The sequence below is a fragment of the Monomorium pharaonis genome, chromosome 8 (assembly GCF_013373865.1).
Source record: "Monomorium pharaonis isolate MP-MQ-018 chromosome 8, ASM1337386v2, whole genome shotgun sequence".
In the NCBI taxonomy this organism is placed as follows: Eukaryota; Metazoa; Arthropoda; class Insecta; order Hymenoptera; family Formicidae; genus Monomorium; species Monomorium pharaonis.
The window spans coordinates 1,056,872-1,080,176 of record NC_050474.1 but is presented as its reverse complement, the minus strand read 5'-3'; the positions used below and the strand labels follow the sequence as shown (position 1 = coordinate 1,080,176).

The 23,305-nt window shown below is 39.7% G+C and overlaps 2 protein-coding genes across 11 annotated transcripts in view; one reads left to right on the top strand and one right to left on the bottom strand.

Moving 5' to 3' along the window:
* LOC105839162 (carcinine transporter) overlaps positions 1-9,168 on the bottom strand; it is a 27,815-nt gene extending 18,647 nt beyond the window's left edge. The window contains exon 1 of the mRNA XM_028190333.2: positions 9,023-9,168. The gene's annotated coding sequence lies outside the window, so the exon portion shown is untranslated. The remainder of the gene's footprint in view (positions 1-9,022) is intronic.
* On the top strand, positions 7,500-23,297 carry LOC105832675 (glutathione S-transferase). 10 transcript variants are annotated; one of them, XM_012673830.3, is made up of 8 exons: positions 11,034-11,201; positions 12,522-12,978; positions 13,104-13,162; positions 17,710-17,773; positions 17,834-17,994; positions 18,342-18,509; positions 19,931-20,073; positions 20,621-23,297. In XM_012673830.3, exons 5-8 carry the CDS (start codon positions 17,850-17,852, stop codon positions 20,786-20,788), a joined length of 624 nt encoding a protein of 207 aa, XP_012529284.1. In that variant the 5' UTR covers positions 11,034-11,201; positions 12,522-12,978; positions 13,104-13,162; positions 17,710-17,773; positions 17,834-17,849; the 3' UTR covers positions 20,789-23,297. The 10 variants fall into 10 exon arrangements, with proteins under 10 accessions (XP_012529286.1, XP_012529285.1, XP_012529284.1 ...); XM_036290551.1 differs by having other exon boundaries at positions 11,035-11,201; positions 17,827-17,994; XM_028190337.2 differs by lacking the exon at positions 17,710-17,773 and having other exon boundaries at positions 11,035-11,201; positions 12,560-12,978.
* The last annotated feature ends 8 nt before the right edge of the window (positions 23,298-23,305 follow it).

Sequence of the window (23,305 nt, the reverse complement as noted above, 5' to 3'; positions counted from 1 at the left end):
TTATTTATTGACATTATGCAATTCGTTGCGTAAAAAAAGTCGCCTAGTCAGACGTCCTAGAACCCGTGGCACGGACACACCCGCGTACAGACGCGTAAATTCGAGATCCCACGTTATGGATCACCGGTCGTCACGTTATGAGATACCAATCTATTGGTCGATCATTCACGGCTAATAGAATCTTTTCTTCTACGCGTCATTTCGACACAACACGCTCAGAATGATGCAACTGCATCGAAAAAAAGAGTTTAGTAATAATAATCAAGTTTTGCTGAAATAATTGCTATTAAATGTTTTATTAATATAATCAAATATGTAGTAATATTTAGGAATTATATTAATAGTAATTAAACATAATAAAAGTAATTATTTAGTTACTAATTAATTTTAAGACAAAAATTCAGGTATTTATGACCAAAAATTTTTTCGTTGATAGAAAAATTATACAAGAGCAAGGAATAAAACCTAAAGAGTCTACAATTTTTTAATTTCAATATACTTACAACTTTTTTACTTGATATAGTCAAACATTTGTAAGGAGTATTTAAATATTCTTTTAACTTTCAGAAACATTTCTATATATCAAATAAAAGTTGTCGAAATTTATTTGAGATTCAGTACAAAACATTTTTATTCATTTATATATATAAGAGAATTTTGATCACGAGTTGAATTTTTTGTTATTGAAATCAACTGCAAAGTTATGTTGCAATTCTAAGCATTCTGTACATTTTTTGAAGTGGTTTGCGTTAATATTGTGACAGCTGCAGACTGCGCACGTCGTGTTAAATTCTATTTGCGATACGAATTGCGCCAGCTCTAATTACCTGAGATAAAAGATCCAAGCTTTTTTTAATCAGTCGGAGTGTAGTTTTTCTAAAAGTGCGGTTTTCTCCGTAAAATGGTAGAGTTTGTGGAAATTAACCGTCCAGTTTTACAAATCTCTGACGGCTTCAACGAGGACTACTTAGTGGAACTCGGTAGAAATAAGAGAGATCCGGCGGCTCCCTGGCTCGGCCGGATTAAATCGTGACGCGAAGGATTTTATTGTCTACTTTAGCGGTTACACACGAGGATGACAATGTCCGTGCAAACGTTTAATTGAAATAAATGATGTTCGTCGAGTGAAATTGACGTCCCCGCTGATACGACAATGGCTTAATATAACACAATAATAATAATAATTATTATTATTATTTCGTGAAAACACGTGACGTTAATGTACGTGACGGTCACCGTTCCGCCTTCGTCACGGTCTTGCGTTTCGACGTCGGCGTTATATTTCCGACGTCACATATATTCACCCGCAAAACGGGAAATATATATCGGGGTACGTGGTGGCGGTGGGCGCGCGTGTCGTAGATATCTCTTGGCCGGCCCGATCGATTACCTTTTACCGCACGCCCCAATTTTTTTCCCTTCCGTCGCTATATTTTCAATCGGACGGAGGGGAGACGGACACGACGAATAGGCGCTTGGGGGATGCTGCGGGAAAGAGAGAGAAAGAGAGAGAGAGAGAGAGGGAGACAGTGAAATCAGGCCACGGAAAAATCACGGTTTCGAGATTGGGGTGCCGTTGTTGTTTCGCCGATGCACAAAAGTCGCGTCACGCGGATGCTTGCTTTCGGTTCGTTTTCCATCCGCGTCCCAGAGCACTCGTCTGCGATCCTCGCGTAATCGGCGAAGCTCGCGGGAACTCGACCGCGGTTCAATCAGCGATATCGATCTGAGGAACCTGGAAGCGATAATGCGCCGAGCAGGGCGAAAGAGATATTCGAGAAGATCGCCCTTATTTATTTCACTTCCACGTGCTACCGAGACCCTCGGCCCGTAATCCTTCTTTCAAGGAACACACAAATCTCGATGAATCCGACCGCGTAAATCGTACGCCTGCGGACGGTTGCGCAAACAGCGAATTTTCTAAAATTTCGGAGTACTCGATCAATTTCGCGAATCGTTAACCAAGGGGTTGGGAAACAACCAGGTTATTTATACAATACTGTTATTGTTACGGTTACTTTTTCGGTAAAGAAATAACGATCAGCTTATAGCTCAGATAATTTATAGCTCTAACAAATTCAGCCATTACTTTTATTTAAATTCATCGTTACTTTACTAGATATTTGTTATTATTACAAACTAGCTATGCCCTGCCACGCGTTGCTGTGGCTCTCTATTCTTATGCTACGTTTTTTTCAAATTTTTTTTTCTAAAAGCTGCCATGGATTTAGAAATCCATTCAAAAGACTGTTTTAAATAAGTTCCTTTTTTTCAATAAAATAAAAGCCATCTTTATTTTTCTTATTACCTTAATTTAAACACAATAGAAACATTCTTCGCCTTTCCCGGTCTCTCCCGTCTCTCCCCGTCTCTCCCGGTCTCTCCCCGTCTCTCCCGGTCTCTCCCCGTCTCTCCCGGTCTCTATCCGTCTCTCCTGGTCTCTACCCGTCTCTCCCGGTCTCTACCCGTCTCTCCCGTCTCTCCCCGTCTCTCCCGGTCTCTCCCCGTCTCTCCCGGTCTCTCCCCGTCTCTCCCGGTCTCTCCCCGTCTCTCCCGGTCTCTATCCGTCTCTCCTGGTCTCTACCCGTCTCTCCCGGTCTCTACCCGTCTCTCCCCGTCTCTCCCCGTCACTCCCGGTCTCTCCCCGTCTCTCCTGGTCTCTCCCCGTCTCTTCTCGTCTCTACATGTCTCTCCCGGTCTCTCCCCGTCTCTCCCGGTCTCTCCCCGTCTCTCCCGGTCTCTATCCGTCTCTCCTGGTCTCTACCCGTCTCTCCCCATCTCTCCCGGTCTCTACCCGTCTCTCCCGGTCTCTCCCCGTCTCTCCCGGTCTCTCCCCGTCTCTCCCGGTCTCTCCCCGTCTCTCCCGGTCTCTCCCCGTCTCTACCCGTCTCTACCCGTCTCTCCCCGTCTCTCTGGTTACTTTACTAGATATTTGTTTATTAGATATTATTACAAATTATAGAAAGAAAAGTTTGCTATAGTTTGGAGTTTTAAGCTTTAAAATATTCATTTTTTAATAATGTAACTTTAAAATCCAATATCTCATTTTAACATTACAAAAAGTAATGAATTGTTACTAAGTAATGTTTTCTAACCAACGTTTTCTAATCCCGTCGATAGCTATGATAATTTTATTAGTGCGACGTCGGTGTGGGCAGAGACGTTTTAAAATAAGCCTCCTCAAACTTCGAATATTAAATAGTTAGCCCTAATTAAAATTCTATGGTTAATAATTAGTATCTTCTAACTTTACACAATTTTCTCAGAAGATAATGTTATGCATTGTCTCCGCGACAACAAATACTGAGTATTTTAATTTTACAATTCTTGAAGAAACGGGAAAAAGAGATGTGATTTCATTTAATCGCAATTATCCTGCTTCTTCAGAACCGCGAAATTATATTGCTGGGAACGACGCCTATTAACATCGAGTCGCAGTTATTCGGAGTCGCTTTCTTTTTCTCTTCGTATAATGCAGCATAATTTTCTACGGTGTCACGAAGCATTGTTCGTAAACAAGATAATGACAAGTAATAAAAACAGTGTTAATAAAGATATTATTCAGAGATTGCTACTATACATATTTCTCAATCGTCAACGAATGAGCTCAGGTTCGCGCATGTTGCGTTAATGCACGCGATAACGTTAATAACCATAATTTTACTTAAAGCGAGTCACTGTGTTTAGCTATTTCGTCATAATTGGTGCGATTACGTGTAGCGCGTGTGGCTTTATTAAAGGCAGCAATGCTTTCGCTGTCGATATACGCTGGTCAGAATTAACGCTGCAGACAGAAAAATATTAATTTTGTTGCTAAGAAAAGCGATTATTTAATTTATTTTGTTTCTTTTAGTAAATAACAATTATTTTTAATAAAGAGTATTTTTTTATGTAGTTATCTTAAAATATATATTCTCATTATAAAATACAAAAGAACTCATTGTTATGTATAAATGGCTTATATAAAAAATAAATAATATTCTTTTAAAGAATATTATAAAGTTTTATGGAAAAAAAGTTACAATAATAGAATAGTAAAATAAATTTTTGTTAATATTCTTGACTGAACTGTATTAAATTACTATTTAATGCAAGTAAAATTTACGTCACTTATTTTCTATGTGTGTATGCCCAAGTTTATTTTAAGTAAATGTCGCTTATTTCAAGCAAATGATGAGTGTACTTTAAGACTATTATCAGGCAAATATTCTTGTTTTTGTAAAGATAACCGTTACTTAAAAGAAGAAAACTAAAAACTGAGTAATTGCTTTTCTTATCACGAGAATGATAACTTTCTGCGTGTATTGATTCGCAGAGAGCTGTCGTGTCATCGACGCCTAATAAACGTTACGCGCGTCACAAAATTGTTGGGCGAAGTCAAATGCAACCGGATAATGTCATTTCTTCACCGTAATTACGCAATGAAAACATAACGGGAGCGTCAAATTGCGCCGATCACACTTGCCGCATAATTATCGAGAGATAATTCCATTTTCGACTGTGTCGAATGTATCGTTCGGTGTCAACCGCGCGCGTTTGTCGCGGTTTTGCATCGCGGTGCCGCGTCTGCTCCGGTCTGACAGTCCGGCCGATCGGACGACAATTGTCCTGACAATTGTACCATGTCCTCTGTCAACGACACGACAGCTGTCCTTATCCGGAACGATTCGCGTAAATCATTTTCGCGCGTGCAATTTATCTACAATCGAAACGTCGAAACCGCAAAGGTCATTAATAATTATTTTTAATTGCGGAATGCAAGTTTCACGGGGGTGACGCGAATCTAAAGATTGACGTCAATTTGGACGATAAATGGATCGTTCTACGAACATAGGTGATTCTCTCGACACCGCTAAAGTAAGTTTAAGCGCTTTTTAATTCGCGCCAAGTGGCCGACGTCGCCGGAAATCGAATCGGATCGTCCGTTTGCAAAATCGAATCGTTTATAGATCTCTCTCTGGAGGCAGACACGTTGTCGAAACAATCGATTTTAATTGAACAGCCGATAATAAGTTCAAGGCGATATTCACGAATTTCCGTCGCCTCCGTTTCGTGCAAATTTCTTTACTTGCACTTATCAAGTGCGAGTATATTGCACAACACCGATGACGCCTAATCGAATAAACTGATAATAATGTGCACAAGTGTTCGCGCGATCGCACGTGTATAATAGAATGAGATCCGATCGGGAGTATGTTTACACAGCCTTCCTGCCTTCGCGCGTTTATCGCGCGTTTCTATAATAAAATATAGCACAAATACACATGAATGTCGAGATCATGTAAGTATATTCCAAACTTCAGCGTTCATGTATCAAATATTAATATTAAAAAATAATATTAACGTTTGAAACAAGTAAATACATTTACGCAATGGATGAGTATAAATTTCATTAATGTGACTCTGATTTTCATAGTTAATAATAACAATAATTTGTAGCTAGTAAAGACTATTTAGATTTGTATTAAAAATCAGAAATAATTGCTGAGAATTCTTGTTTCGGGGAGAAAAAGAAGAAGAAGAAGAAGGGAGGTTATATCCGGGATGTTAGAGACGGAGGCAATGATACAGTCGATGAGAACAGTTCTCGCCGAGCTGTAGAGCTTAATTACACATCAACGCCGTTTTCGGAGTAGTTGAGGCATAGTGGCGGCATAGCATTTGACGCGCAAGGGTGGCAGAATTGTATCCCGCTCAGCGAAGTTTTAATCGTGTCGCTCATTAAGGCCGGTAACTACACACGTCGTCGATCTCCACTCCGTTAATCCATTATAATTTAGCGCGAGTTTCTCCCGACGGACGACGACGATGACGACGACGACGGCGACGGCGACGTCAACGTCGACGACGTGAATATGAATGCGCGGCAACGTGGATGCGCCAGAGCGGTTTGATAGCGATAGTGAAATGTTTATATAATGTTCCGCCGACGAAAATTAATCGCAGCATCAACGTCCCGTAAACAAACATCGGCGTCGCTCGCAAGCGAAGTTAACGTAGCGAAAGTTGCTAGAATTCGACGGGAGATGCGGAGCCGTTTATTTATTGTATTTACTTATCGTGTTTCTGGCTTTCTGAGTTTGCGAGATTTACAGAAGAAGAAAAAAGAATAAAAGACTGATCCGATTAATGTGTTAGTTCGACTGAACTAGCCAGATTAGGCTCTGATCGACCAGCCACTCCCCTCTCTTCTCCCGCCCCCTCAAAAAAATCAAAAACTTGAAAAAATGATCATTTTTCCAAGTTGGCTGTAACGATCGCGATTCACGAGCGGATTCGGGGACTCGGCAGCGAATGAAAATCGAATGAGGGTGGAAAATCAAGTGGCATTCACGCGATGAATTCTTCAGCGCGATTTGCCCGGAGAGCGTACCTGATGCAATACGTGTGTGTGTGTGTGTGTGTGTGTGTGTGTGTGTGTGTGTGTGTGTGTGTGTGTGTGTGTGTGTGTCACTCTTGACCGCACGATGCCCGCGCGGTTCTCTTCCGTATAGCGTGCGAGCAGCACGCGAATCCGATTAAGGCGTATTTTCCGCGGTGGATCGACAGGCAGACGCTTGCATTTCGATGCTGCCGTGGATGCAATTCCAGGCTAACTAGCTGGCGTGACACGTATATAGTTCTCGGGCCACCGTTCGAGCCGTTATGCAACCCAGTTTTAGAAGTTCAGGAGGGAGGAAGAGAGGCACAAGCGGGCGTTCGTCGGACAATGGTGCAACCCGAGCTACGTGGAGATTGCGATTAATCTTCTCAATTTATCCTACTTACCCTTCGCCCTCCCCCGCCCACTTCCCGTCCCGATCGACCGGTGAAATACGCAAGACGCCACGGAACAGAGAAGGGAAGATCTGCCCCCGGTTTCCCCAAAATTATTCTCCGAGAAAAACACCCCGGGCCGTATTTATCTGCTACGTTTGTAATTTTGATATAATGATGCTTTAATTAAACGAACATTCATGCGTTAAAAACGACGTTTCAATATGTAATTCCCGATAAAATCTTTAATCATTAGTTATTGGAACGACGTAGCGAATTTTGTAGAACATCTTCAGGCTTTGAATAAACTCTGCACAGAAAGAGCGGTTTTACTCAAGTGCATAAAAAATTAGGTCAGATCTAAAAATAATTACACTTGAATCTTCTGAATAGTTAATAATAATAATGACTTTAATGGTACACGTAGTAAAACATAAAGAAGATGTCAGTAGATGCGGCAATAGTTAAGGGGTTGATTTGAAACCGTACCTAAGCATTATAGATATGTATAATCAAAAACATATTACACAAGAATTAAAAATTTATATATTATGAATTAAAGTATTATATAATATGAATAAAAGTTATCAATAAAATATGAATAAAAATATCACTTCGCTTTTGGACAGTATTTCTTACAGAATCTGTAAAATAAAACTTTAAAAATATAAATATAAATTAAAAAGTCTTTTACCAGTATATAACAGCAAAAAAACTTTTTTTCCATTTATGTTCTTCGTCGCAGTTTGCACGCTTTACGTGCTGATCGCAATTAATTTTATCTATTTAGCTAGGCGTTAATAAATGCTGCGACGTAGGTCGAGCTTCAGAAGTATTGTTTCTCTTTTAATTTCGATATGTCTCGGTAATTTATACATAAACGTCGCAAGAACGATAACGCGTCCAACCAAGTCGGAAAGTTTCGGATTAATCGAGAATTAGTCGGCGTTGTATCTCTTAGACGCGACGCAAGTAAATTTTGATAAAGTGTTTCTTTCTCAAAAACACATTCCAATTCATATAGACTTCAATATTATTGTGCGCGCGTGATTGCATTGCCTAATATTTATTGTGCTTAAACGGCTGCGTAAATATCTGTGCTAATCTCACGTCTTGTCTCAGATTAAACGAACTGGTTTGTATTTTGTGTATCGTACGTGTCCCTATTTTCTATAAATAGCGAGATGTAGGAGCTTAAATACACGAGCGACGACGGGGAGAAATTACGACGGGCGCTTAAAATGTTATCGCGTTATTTAAAAAATGCGTCATATCACCCGCGTCGATCGTCGGAAAAAAATGCAGCCATAAAGATTCTAATTGAGCCTCTGCGCCTTAGGTACGTTCTGATAAAGCAGTGATTAAGAATATAACGATGAGAATTGAAGAATGGAAAATTATAAGTCACACGACACGCATGTGTGAGCGCGTGCACGAAATTACGTTTGGAAGAGAGATAATTAGTCTTTCCGTCTGATTCTCCAATCAAGTAAGTAAAGTAGATAGATCTCGACTTTTGATCCCGACGGTTTTTTCGCGCTTTTAATTAAATGCACGTGAAATCGATAAATTATACATCTCGAAAAGATACCGTATGATTATCGCGAACGTGTAATCTAATTTTTTATCGTTGCGCGCGCGAGAGAGAGTGTGTGAGATTTAAACAAAAAAAAATCAGTTTCGCGCGGAAAAAAAAAACAAGAAAAACTACCGCTCGGTTGTCACGGTGACGGATGTCCCGTGAAACTGCAATTTGCACGCGTTTTCAAGAGCACGAGCTGACGAGCCGCCGTCGTCGCCGCCGCTCTCCCGTCAAATCTATTCGAACCGGGCGTTAACGTTAACACCCGGGCGTAAACGTAACGCTCGGTAAACTGGCAGAGATTCTCTAAAATGCGCCCGAATGACGGGGGGAGGGGTTATTGTTCGTTTAAACGAAATTCAAGCGATTCTCACTGTCCCGGGTGTACAATGTTCGGAGGCTAAATTGCTGAGAGAGGAAGCGATAAGCCCCGAAATTTCGTCGCGGGGTTTATCGTTCAAATAAAGACCGGGGCTTCCGAGACGTCACCTGTGTGTACCTAAATATACATTCTCTGAAGTCATTAGCACGCTTTGCTTCCTTATCGCGCGCGTCGTAAATCACCGCGCGTGCCCCAGGCCGAAAAATCTTTTACCGGCGCGAGATACGCGAAATAAAAGCAGCCTCGCGCCTCGATCTCACCTGAGACTGCCGGTCGATCGTCCGATGATGATAAACACTTACGTCAAGGTACACCCGTGCAGTCTCGCCTTCGGCGATGGAGAACGCGCGGACGGGATCGGCGGCTTCGCTCATCGCCGGCTTGCACTAAACTGCCGTTTAGTTCGTTCGCGGTAGCAAAATACTCTCTCGCGTCGCGAGAGCCGGCGAGAGATCGCGTTTTAGAGGCCCCGCCGGATTCATCAGGGCACGCGCGGCACTCACGGCCTAGCCGGCAATTCTTTGCCACTTTACCGCGACCCATTAACGATGCCCCCAGTCATTCTTCTGTGAAAACGCCGGATTTACGTAATTCCCGCGAGAGAAGTAACCAACGCGCCAACGTGCTAATTCTACTGTCGGTTCTCTCATCGGATTCCTCTTGAATTTTTTTCCCGCCTCCAATATTTTCAGAGGAATTAACGATCTCAGGATTTTCTTCGGGTATTTGAATTAGAAGAAGATTTCAACACACAAAGTACAAATCAAACTCATTTTCAAAGTTTTCATTGCAATGTGAAATTGTAAAACTGCTTTTGCGTTATACAAAAAAATTGTTAATGCCAACGCAGTAAGCATTATAATTTTAAAGAGAAATTATTATATAATCAATAAACGCGCGATAAATTGTGAAAATATATTTAAAAGTGTTTATGTACATACATAAATCTCAATTACGGGTCAGGATAATTAAATATATGTTAATATATATTATTTTTAATGTATGTATGTTATTTTATATATAGAGAGAATATTAAAAGTACGAAGAGTATCATAATTTCAAGAAATTATTAAAGAGATATTTAGAGAGTTTATTAATGATAATTTTCAACTTTTTTCCTAAATATTAGCATAAATGAGAAAGTAATTTTATATAATATTACAAAGTAATTAAAACAATGTAAAAATTTCTGCGAAATTTAATTTTTGCAAATTTAACCCATAATTAGAACTCGATTCATAATCGCGACTTGTACATTTGTACAATAACTATAAATTATTTGATAATTAAAATTATGTATAAATTTTTTCACATTTCAAAGAATTCGATCAAGTTCGTGAGTTATTCTTGGATATTTTGCGCATAATCGCTTCGCCGTTAAAGTGCAATTTCTGCATCGCGATTAAACGTCATTCTTAATTTGTACGCGTTGGAAAAATTTCATCGGCGTCAACCTCGACATTGGAACCTTTTTTGCCTCGCTGTGATAACAGTAAACATTACGATAAAGAGGCTCTAGGCTACGCGAGCAAACCCTAGTGACCCCGATATTGGAGGAGGCGTCTATTGTGTGAAACTCACGAAGATGGAGATAACGTAATGAAACTAACTAGCTTGGTCTGACCAATTAACTGACCCAAGCACGTAACATTTAACGTGTACACTCGTCTACTTTACGTGTGGCTGTTTACGTCGCGCGGCGGTAGGATTATATGGAAATTCACTGCTGGAAAAGAAGTTACTCGACAAATCAGTCGCGCGGAACAATTAATTGACGTTGATATTACACAACATTTTATTAAATATAATAAACGTTACGCAAGCTATGGGGATACGCCAGCGCGTAGTTTACGGTTAACGCACTGACTTTCCCCGGCTTGCGCTCAATTAAGCAGAAAAGTTACAGCGCATCTCTGGTGAATCGAGTTGAGAATTCTTCGGTACTATTCGCGTTCCATTATATGCGGCAATTTCGCCAGCGCGTCTGACTACAAAGCCACAGGTTTCACTGAACGAGGGAGAAGCGAGGATCCGTGCGCGATCATCTCTTTACGTTCACTAGAGGGTCGTCGAACGCGCCGACTCTTCGATTTGCCTTTTTCTCTTTTCTCAGAACCGACCTAGCAATTCTTTCGAACAAAATTCCCACCGTGCAGAAAACCATCCGTTCGCGGCAAGTCGAAGGGATGGCTGAGTTTCCGGGTTACCCTCGGCGAGTTCGCGAGAAGGGGGTGGAGAATCTGGCGGGTGGTATAAATTTTCTGAGGTTGCGCATCGTTGCCGTCGGAGCCTGAAACTCGCGATGGTGCCCAAGCACGGAGCAGAGCGCAAGTGGTGCCGAAGGAAACCGGTGGTCCTTCCTACCGCCCGCCGCCGTCGCGCAGGATCCCGTCCGTACGGCGGTTCAGTCGCGGTCCCGTGTTCGGCGCACGAGTGCACCTTGCTCGGGGCGGTTAGCGGGACACGTACGAGGGCGCCGGGGTGAGTTTGAAATTCGTCGACGCGACGATCGACGGGTGACTCGATGTAATATTCCTGCGGCGCTTGTTTGTACACGCCGCACCTAGAGTAAGAAAAAAAGAAGCCACGTTACCTGTTAACGGTTCGTTACGTTAACTTGCAGTTTACATCGTGTTTTTTTTTTATGTGCTTCGCTTGTTGCGCAACGTAGAATGTTCAACGTGAACAAATCTGGAGAAAACATCTGTCGATTGTCTTAAATATTAAATATAAAAATGACATATTATATTACACATTTAAAAACTTAAGTGTGTAAAAAATAACTTGTTTGTGTGCATGTGTGTGTGTGTGTGTGTGTGTGTGATTTAGTTTTCCAGGTAAAAATAACACGCTATACTGCATAAAAAAATTTACATATTTAAATGTAGTTTAAACACGCAGTTTTAACACGCGGAAAACTAAATCACACGCATAACTGAGGCATTTTTTACACATTTGAATTTGCAGTGCAGTATCGCGCGCACATATATATATATATATATATATATATATATATATATATATATATATAATATTTCCCAATTAAAAGTATTAAACTCACGATTATGCAGCTTTTCATATCAATTAATTTCTATACGGCTTCTACGCAGGTTCTAATTTCAATTAACTCGAGCAACTTTATGGATCAATAAGTTTATAAATTTATCACGCATCGCTCTCACGTTCTCCTTTCGTACGCAGAATATAAAATTTTCAGATACAACTAAAATCCCGTGATACATATTCATATCTCATTGTTTATTCACAATCCTTTCGCATGTAAGTCATGCAGAGTTTCTCCCATTTCGTTCAATCCATCTTTTCAGTGACGTTAAACATTCAGTCTTCGTGCAGAAAGAGAGCCTCTTTTATGCGTTAATTTTGTTTTAAAATCTCGAAAAAAAAATTTAAGCTTTAATCCAGAGAATAAAAGAAAGACTGCCATGTGACGAAGATGATGAACGTGAAAAAGGCGCTTAGTGGAGCATATTTTTCCTCACACGATCCTTATAATATCCCCGATATCGAATCTGGTGTCTCGCCAATAGACTAACGATCTCCATATCGAGAGGATCGTGCTTTCTTGAGAGAAATCAGGTACAAGAGGTATTTTGGGCAAAAGTAGCACTTCGATAGAAGTCGTGATTTCGTGAAATATCGCGACTTGTCGAAAATGAGAACAAATGTATTTCGCGAATATATTAATTTGTTTCACGTGCAGAACGAGGAAACAGGAAATACTTTTTACTGTACAATTTCTCTCACGATGCCATGTATCTCCCAGGAAATTGCGAATTGCAGATTGCAGCGCGAGGATCTCTCTTTGCTCTTGACGATAGGAATATTGCAGCGGAATACGGCAGTATGAAAATATGCATGTATCCAACGAACACGAGGCGAAAGTATATACTCAACGAACAACGGATCCCGGACTGATTTGATGACAAATCATTCAACGAGCTCTGAATTTATTTCCTCCTGGGGAAAAATTAGCGTCACCGACGTCGGAAAGAAGATTAATAACATTCCGCTCGGGAGCTGAAAGAAAAATGAAAGACGACGCGACACTAAATACTCGAGGAGACTTCAGAAGAAATACGGAGGGAAATTGTGCGCTGTCTCCGCGAACGTGGAATACGAATAATCCGAGGTCGCGGTCTTGGCGTGACACGTTTACCGACTGTTATACGATTGCTGCGCTTTTTTAATAAACTAAAAGGATCGCGAGGACGAAACGACAGCGCCGAAAGATACCGCGGTAGGTTTCGCGAAAGTGTCGTTATAGTGAATCACGATGTTCTGTCGAATGTTACAAAAACGCCGGAATGTTTTTCTTCTTCGGATTTCTCGGGGAATCGAGATTAAACGATCATTCCCTTCCAGATAAAAGCCAATCCGCGGAACGGAGGACTTCAAAAGAGACACACTCAGAGAAAAAAAAGGTCGTATCAATTAGAAATTTGAAGACAAATAGCGTCTCAACTGTGTATTACACAAAGTTATAATAAGAAAATTAAATTAGTTATATGAATGCAAAAATGTAACTATTCAAAAATATTATATCACTGATGTCAAAAATGTGATGTAGGAAATGATTAAGTAGTTATTATGGCATCAAGCCTTATTAAAAAATGTTGTCTAAACTAAAAGAATATAAAAAGCTTATTTGTAAAGTTTATATAACTGTGTAATGTATAGTCGCTATTTTACTATCAATTAATAGTGCACAAAAATTGTCGTTACTGTGACTGTATTTTCAATATTTAGTATTACTTTAGTTCTTATCAATTCATAAAAGTAGTGGTACAGGAATACTTAAGTCTTAGAGTTAACAAATAGTTGCCAGAAACTCTTTCGTTTTCTCTCTCGGTGCGGGTGCGATCGTATCTGATCGATATTCCCGTCGAGATAATCTCACGGAGGGCTTTTTATAATCTCGCGAAATGGCCCGGTATGACTAAGAAATTCGCCGGGGTGAAAACTTTCGCCGCCCGCGCGAGAAAGCGAGGACGGCGCGGCGTCTCGCCGGGGGTCGGCGTAACGTCAACATCAATGCTCTTTCGGCCTTTACACCCTATACCCTTCCAGCTGTCCGCCCACGCGCCGAATTAATGTTTTCGCAGATACGGACCATTGATTTTACGTCAAATACGGTTACGGGGATACGGCTATCGGCGCGACCTACGCCAGACATTCGACTCGAACTCCGTCTATTCGCACATGTTACAGCGTTAAATCGTTGGCTATACCTTGATCACAAATTAGAGCAACACTATTGCTAAAAATCATCCGACTCTCTCAACAAAGTTCACGTCTGCAGATTAAAGAGACAGACAGACAGAGAGAGAGAGAAAGAGAGAGAGAGAGAGAGAGAGAGAGAGAGAGAGAGAGAGAGAGAGGGGGGGGGGGGAGAAAGAGAGAAATTGAAATTAATATTGATTTCTTAAGCTGCTGATAAATGTTCAATATTTGATTTAAAGGCTATATTTGTGCAATATATTATGTTGTGTTAATTAAATCTGACATAATACAATATTTGATATTATACAATATATTGTGGTATTTATTTTTACACTAAAAGAAATATGATTGGTTTGATTATATCAACAGGATATACAGATTGAACATGTTTGATAAAAACCTAATTACAATAAAACTCGAGATTTCATAATTAGACGTTTGATAGACTTTATTATTTTGATAATCCGGCAATTCCTACGAGATTCGTCCGTTTCTGGATAAACATATTGATTGAATCTATCAGGTTTCCAATTAATAAAACGAGACTTTTTTTCAGTGCATTAAATCTTGACTGGCTCGATGATCAGACGCTATTCTTATCAATTAAAGTTTCATCGAGCGCAATCGTTACAGGATTCTAATAATTAGAGATAAGATCAGAGATATTAAATTTATAATACACAATAGAAAACATTTTATAGTTACATTAAAATCATTGTTAAAATTTTTGTGTTGAATTTTTCCCATTTTATGCCATTAAATTGTAAACGTAATTTATACTGATTATTTTTAAATACATTATAATTATATTAATGCTTTTTCATGCTTTTTCAGCGTAAATTTTGATAACGTAAACTTTTGTTTAATAATACAGCTGAATATTTTACAAATAGCACAATATATTCTAAAGAGCTTTTGATTCATACAATATATTTCACAAACCCTCAACTGTAGCCTACGAACAATCAATAATATTGTGCAATATGAAATGTTACACAATAATATTCAGCGTCTAAAAATTTCTATTGAACTCTAAAGAATATTGTCATATTATTATGCAATAATATTGAACGTTCAGCCGCTTTATTCGTTACTTGTCAAAGCGACGGGAAATAGCTGCTGTAAGTTATATTATTGCCGCAGATACACGCGTCCTTACATGTCTCTCTTCAGCGTGTATGAGAAAAAGAACTGATTGAATATTCCATGCTTCGATTCTGGAGGAAGAAAATGAAAAAAAAAGTACGAGCGAATATTAATCGAGGACGGAGACGGATGATAGACGCACAGAATCCAATCGCGCTGTATAGATTGTACTCCAACTCGGCTCGCCTACGTTTCGAATGCGCCTGCATCCGTCGAATTAGTGCGGTGGATGGTATCCGTTCCCTGCAATGGACACGTTGCCTACCTCGTCGCGCAACAACGTCTCTCGTCACGTGTTCGTCCTGATCGAAGGGCGAAAACCGGTCGGAGGACACCCCGTGCGTCCCACTAGGGATAATCAATAAACGCATCCGTACGTGCAAATCCGGCCGGTTTCCCGTAACTTGTAAATTAACGCCCGGCGCGCGTTAATTAGGTGACTCCATTCTTTATAATTCTCCCCTCCACGCGGTCCACGATCGCTGTTGTGTCGAGGGATGAAATTGGGTCATTCCCGTTTCTGTTTCCGGAGGGAGAAACAATTAAATGTGGCCGAATTTCGGGAAACGAGGCTTGTTTGAAGCCTCCCATTTGCGGATCCTATATTCGACGTTCTTATTTGGCGGCCTTCAATGTGCGATTGTGTAATTTCCTGTAAGCCGACCTTACACATCTGCACGGTCGCATGAGCGACTTCCGCGCGTATAACGAAGAAAACGAAACCCTCATTCGCGAATGGCCATTTCCTGCGCGCGCGATCGGGGAGTAATCGGATCAGAGGCAATTTCCGAACCGTAAAAGAACACGCCTTGGAGAGGAACAACTTTAATTGAATACTCGCGCTTTTGCTGAATAATATTATTTTGTTCTTTTGCACGGCTCTAACGACGATGGCTGGTTTGAACTTCGAACGCCTCAGAAATTCGCAATTTGCGGCCCTCCGTTTGAACGACAAGTTCGACGAATCAATTTCATTGGAATAATTCTCGTCGCCGAGAGATAAAAAAACGAATGTAATTAAAATGGAATTATCAAATAATTATCGCTCAGAAACGTCTCTCTCTTTCTCTCTCTCTCTCCATCTCTCTCCCTTCCCCACTCGCCTTCCCCTAGACCGTGAGACGCGCGCGGTAAGGTACATCGCCGCCGCGTGACCGACCAACTCCCTCGCGAAGTTTTCTCATTTCGAGTTCGTTAACGCAAAACCGCCGGGCTTACTCGGCGCTCCGTTTCAAATCGCGGGAGGAGCCTCGCCGACTTGAAACGTGTAACATGAATTATGCAGCGTTACCTCAGGATCACATCGCGCCCCGCGCGTTTAAATTACGTAATTCTCGACCCCGATTTCGAACTCGCAGGGTCGATAATCGTTATCGACAATAGCAGTTCAAGGGAACGATCATACATCGGACTTTGGCAATGGTAACTTTGGAGGGATGTGAAGTGGTTGACATACGAAATATAAATATGCACAGGTGTATGTACACGCAGGACACGGGTCAATAACGTTTAGATAGCGCCCGCGCGCGTGTTTGCACGATGTATACCTTGATGCATGTATACACACACATACACGTCGTTGCATTCGCAAACACGTATGTACACATGTACACATATACGCGTGACGCACGAAATCCTGCGATTTGCCAAGGAAGCTCAAGCTTATCTATCGCGGCGGACGCGCGAACCCCCCGATCCCCGAAATTTGATAAAACCCCGTCCGTTCACACGCACGTAATCATGCAACCCTGTCGTTACTCTCCCCCCCTCCCTCAAAACAAGTCGACCGCCCGCGGTGGAGATACTCCAGATAGATCATGTAGCATCCCCGCGGAACGCGGCCAGGATCTATAGGCGATGCCGTGAATTACCACGGTAGATCGCCCACAAAGATAGAGTGTCTTCGTTTGGGCGCGATAAAGGGTTAAAACGAAAATCAGGCGCAATACCGAGCGGCGTGTAATATCGCAAGCGCACAAAACTACCCTTCGAGGAGCTATTTATACCTTTATTGAGGTTTTCGAGAGAACGAGACTTGGAAAGTTTTAAAGACAGTACAAAACAATATCGAACAACAATTAAAATTGAAATTTTCTAAAGATGAAATTACGACGATTTCTATTAAGAATGCATTGCATTTATTTTCAAAAGAAGAATGAGAAAATTTATGAAAACGTTTCAGACTATTCTGTATTTTATTTAAAAGTTGATACAAAAAAATTTGGAGGCAATTCTTTTCTACCTATAAAAAATTATTTCATAAAGTAGAAAAGTGCTTTAATGGAAATATATTAAAAAATAATAATAAGATCTCTATTTTTTAAGATATGTATTGTGTGTATATGAGTGTAGTGCATTCTCAAAAATGCTGTTTTGAAAATAATATATAATACCGGAGAACAATTAAACTTAGCTGAAGATAAAATTACAAAACTTTTTATTAAGAAGTTGTATTACACCTATTTTAAAATAATAAAAACACAAATAAAAAAGTTACAGATTCTTCTATATTGCATTTGAAAATAATACAAAAAGTTTGATAGCGATTTTCTATATACGAATCAAAATAGACATTAGCAAAAATATTTTACGAATTTCGCAGAGGCCCTCTGTCTGACTATATCGAGACCATTTCTACTTGTCGTCTTAAAAGTACTTCAACGATGGTAATTAGCCTGAAATTGAACTTGTGTAACTTCTTCTTTGACACTTTCGAAAGTTTTCAGATCGCGATAAAGGAAGATGGCCGGGGAACAACCAAAGTACAAATTGATCTACTTTAATGCACGAGGACGTGCCGAACATATTCGCTACATATTCGCTTTCGCGGGCATCGACTATATCGACGAGAGGATCTCCAACGATCGCTGGCCTGAGCTTAAGAAGTGTAAGTATCAGAAATCAAGTTAAAGTAACTTGCTCGTGGAGTATGTAAATTCGTCGCAAGAGTCCTATAGTGTTTACTTTACGCAAGAGATTTACTTTTAATTTAATTCTGACTTTAATTAAAAATTAAATTAATTCGCGTAGAACGTAAACAATTCAAGAATATTTAGAAAGAATGCGCAACACCGATAACAAAACACAAAATAACTCCAGCAACTTAAAATTAATTAAGAGGCGTAACGTTTTTGTCGATAAACTCGAGTGAAGACAAATTACTCGAAATAACTTCGTTGCCACTTAAAGTCCATGCTTAAGCGCGATCCGACGATTGCTTTCCCTTGTTCTCAGCGATGCCTTACGGGATGCTGCCAGTTCTGGAGATAGACGGCAAGCCGATAGCGCAAAGCAACGCCGTGGCGCGTTACCTGGCCCGCGAGCACAATCTCGCGGGCAAGGACGAATGGGAATCAATGCTGTGTGACGTACTGGTCGATACCTTGGGGGACTTGAAACAATGTAAGTATTATGCAGTTCCCGGTGCAGTCCGTAACGGTTCCGGAAAGCTGTTTACGACCGAATCTCGTTATTCCTTTTCGATCTCTAATCTGCCTCGAATTGCAATTTCCCGGTCGTTTTCTCTCTCGTTTTTTTGTAAAGAGAGAGAACCATCAAATGACGGAAGCTCCGAGTCACTCTCGCCGCGCGCGATTTAATCAAGTCCCGTCACAAGCTTCGCAAGTTTGCGCGAATCACCAATCGATAGTCGCGATCGATGATACTTTCGGGCTCCCGCCGAATCTATGCAGCCGGGAGAAAGACGTGAAAGATCGCGCCGTCGAAAACGGTCCGATCCGTCGAAGATGCTCCCCGGAATAGAGGGAGAAAAAGTGAGCAACGCGCGGACGCGATGCCCGACATAAATCACCGGGAAGGCGGCTCCATGACGGGTGCGAAAGCAGTTCCGCTTTTCGCTCTCCTTCGAAAGACGCGCGCGAGATCTTGCGTGACCTATATTTCCCGAGCTTACCCCCCTCCTAACCCCGAGGTCGTCACATAATCGAGCGGACGGCTATCGCCCCGGAAAGGCGTTCTCGCGAAATCACGTGGTGCATTGCGCGATACTCACAATCAGATCGTCGTCAGCCCGACAATCTCCGAGTAATAGAAGAGAAGGTAGGCCTCCCATAAAGTAAATTTAAATTTTGTATAATAGTACTTGGTCAGTAATTAATATTTTAAATTGGAAACTTAATATTTCCTAATTTGCTAATTTGTTGTTTAATCGATTCTGGACTCAAAATTGAAACATATCTAATATTTAGATGTTATTTATAAAAATGTGACGACACTGCATATAATGAATCGAGGAGAAAGGGCTATAATATGTTTCCTCTACGAAAATAGATTTTAAAAAATTGGCTTTGTTTAAGAATATCAGTGATTTGTTATAAAATTATTATATTTAGTCAATATACTCTAAATGAGTAGAGTCGAATAAAACGTTAAATAGTAAAAAAAGCACTCAAATGTGCTTAAAAATAACTTACATAAGCTCTATAACATTGCATACCTGCGGGCTACTAAATCAATGATTTTCTAAGTAATCACTAGAATTCCTCACTTAATAATGAAGGTATTATAATTGGCTATAATACCTGCAAGGGCCCTAATAGAGAACTTTTCTTTTAATACGCGCACGATTCATTCAATTAGATACGTAATGAGACATTCTAGCGGTCGGTTGTGTAGGATCGTTTCGTATCCGAAATTTAGGAATCTGTTCTATTCGGTCGCTCGATAAACAGTCAGAGAGAATATGCGTATGTTACAGAGCACATATATGTGTATATGTGTTGCATATATATGCAACAATGCGCTTTAATATCAGCAATGTCACTTTGACAGAGTCACTAACTCTCGTACGATTTGCATTTCAGTCATCTTTCAATATCGTACAGAGGAAGATCATTTTAAAAAGGAGGAGAAAAAGGCGAAACTCCTGAAGGAAACAATACCGTTCTACCTGAATAAGTTCGAGCAAACTGTTGCCGAGAACGGTGGTTACGCGGTTGGTTCTACGGTAAAGAGAGTCTCCAGTAACAATCTTGCCTTTACGCGGGTCTGCGTATTTAATTAAGTATAAATTAAGGCAAACTAAATTACGTGTAGAGGAAAATGGGTAAAAATAAAATGTTTTCTGGCTATGTTATTCGTTAAAGTTCTCTCGTTGCTAAAGTCGCACGAATGTCGAGTGTCGTGTATTCGGGACTTTTAATTAAGAAAATATTCTAGTTTAGAACGTTGAAATTTTTATTCCTTTTTTTGCATTTGTTAAAGTTCGAGGTCTCGAGAATAGATCTTTAAAATGAATTAGATTCGACAATGAAAAAAATACAAAAAAATGTTATGAGATCGAGAATTAGATTTCTATATGTACTATAACGTAATGTACGCGAAACTTGTTATTAAAAACAAGTCATTTTTTTGTAAAATTTTAGATTTTCTCTTTAACATGCTGCCAATGTTGATGGGATCTTTTAATATTTTTCCTCTGTAGCTCAACTCCTTTCAATATTGCGATAAATTACAAATTATAAATTTCGATAATGAGTTTTTTTCCTTTGCAGACCACGTGGGCGGACTTCGTTTTCACGGTGGCGTTAGAGAACTTTGAGAACATGTTCGGTGCGACTGCCTTGGAGAATTATCCGGCGTTACGCGGCCTGAAAAACCGGGTGCACGAAATTTCAGCGATCGCCGACTGGTTATCCCGGCGACCTCATTCGGAATTCTAAAATGTCGTTCCGGCGACCGGAAACCGGAAGACGTCATCGACGGCATCAAAAACAAGTACATATCTGACGCTTGCAGCTACTCGTTTGTGATGCCGTCAATGCCTGTCCTGCATCGCCCGTGACGGCAATCGATTTTTAATCGCCGGCGCGACACAAACACGATACGCCTCATGTCTCCTCCTTTGAAGCGCACTTTATTTGGGTCACCTATATATTTAAAATAATCTAAATTTAAAATTACGAGTACAAGTTTGTAACAAAATATATTTAAAACTAAATTCTCTCGATTTCTTTGAAATACTGCTCGAATCTCGAACAGTAGAATTTTAAATCTCAAATCGACTCGTCGCGATTCTTGTTACATACTTTCTTCTTTGTAAATACGTTTGCTTGAAAAATGACAGCATTATGTTAACACCTTTTAATGACAATTTACAAATCTAGAGGTGCACACAAAAGAAACAATTTTACAATATCTAAAAATGTAACTAGATACAGATTCAAAAATAATTTTATATTGGATCATCAAAATAATTACGTAGGATTTCCAGGCATGATAATATTACTGCAAAAGTTTTGACATTCTCACAGTCAACTTAAACATTCAGTTTAATCTTTTTTTTATTGTTTAACATAAATATTTTTAGATCTGCATTTTGTTGTTGCAAAAAAATTGTTCTTTCTGTGCAGAACAGATTAATATTCGTATATGAGCGAATCATAGAGAGAAAAAATGCACGACCTCACTTATTATTGTTACAACAAGAAGAAAGAGAACACCGTCGTTTTGATTCCATGCAGTCAACTCAATTTTGTGCGAGTTACACGAACTTACATATCGCCGATCGATCCCAGATCGTTTACGACGTTCGTTTTCGCACCGCTAGCAAATTATATGAGCAATGTGCGCGTAAGATTACTGTCAAATGGATGTCTAGGGTACAAATGAAGCTTGATCAATGTGTTCATTTATCGTGTGCGTTGTGTAATGCGTGAATGGTGCATCGCTACTTCTTGCAACTTTGCAACTTTTATTGCATCGCCGAAATTAAATGCGACAAGGGTGCAACTCGTAATTGATTTTCTTTTAAAGACGAATCAACTAAAGTGTGAATGAATAAGTTGTTTTAATATAAAGCTAAACGACTTAAGATAAGTCGTTTTGTTCGTGCTTGTTTGTATTCGCTCGCTCGGTCTTAATTATCGCTGATTGCGATAATATTACTGTTACATGAGATCTTGATACTTCGTGAAATCATCCCTACTTGTTTTGCACAAAATATATCCAGTTGGAGTTGAACGCAATGTAATACACAGGGTAATAAATGCAATGTTGTAAGTACATAAAATTTTACATGGGTATTTTATGTATAGAATTTTGCAACTGGCAAAAAAATCCAACAAATGCAACAAAGAAGAATGCAATCAATAAGATTGAATGTAACGAAGATTTGAAGTATAATTTACGATATCTTTTGCTTTTATCAATAACATACGAACGATTTTATAAACGTGTACCTTATAGAATCTCGATGTACTTTATAAGATCGTATTTGAAAGATAATATACGAGAAAATGTACTTGTAAAATATATGTCTCGTTGTTAAAATGAGCCAGCGAAAATGATTGTAGACATTTAATGTAGCTACGATGGGGGAGATGACAAAAAGTTTTGTGCTTTCGTCGGCGCTTAAAGACGTATTTGGGATACGGTAACATAGTCAATTATAATTATCAAACGAAATCTTTAGGAGAGAAAATTGAATATGTGTGTGAGTGTACATGTTGCAACGTTACGATGCAATGTTATATGTAATGTTAAGTGTACTGTTAAGTGTTGAGATTACAGAGGATGAAATATAAATGTTATTGCGATTACAAATGGGACATTATGATTGATAATAATAACGCAATGCAAACAAAAATAGTCCAATTGATTTTTAATATTGCATATATCAATATCAATAATGTGCCTCATTCATAAAGTAAAAATTTAACACTAAAAGTACCGGATCAAACAAATTTAGAAAAATTAAAGGTGGCTATTGATTATCTATTAAAAACAGTTATTCAACTGCATATTTTGTACATTGAATATCTTGTTAAAAGTATACTTCTCGCTTACAAACAGGTCCAGATTAAGAAAAGGGGGGGGGGGGGGAGTTAAGGGGACTATAGCCCCGGGCCTCGTTTGTTAGAGGACCTCACCCGAGCTATTCAAGAATTTTTCATTTTCGTCAAAGAGCCCCCATAGAGTCAATAGCTTCGAGTCTCAAAATACCTTAATCCGGTCCTACAGATCGTTAACTTTGAAAATAGAAACAAGCAGATATGATTGTTTGGTACTTCTAGTGTTAAAAAAATCATGCGCTTCTCACTTGATCATTCGTAAAATGCGTTTACATCAAGATCTATTTGTTACTCTCATGATTGAATTATTGTACTTTGTTTTAAAGTTTATATAAAACACACTGTGATAATTATTTGGCATTAAAAGAAAATCTTAAACAAAATAAA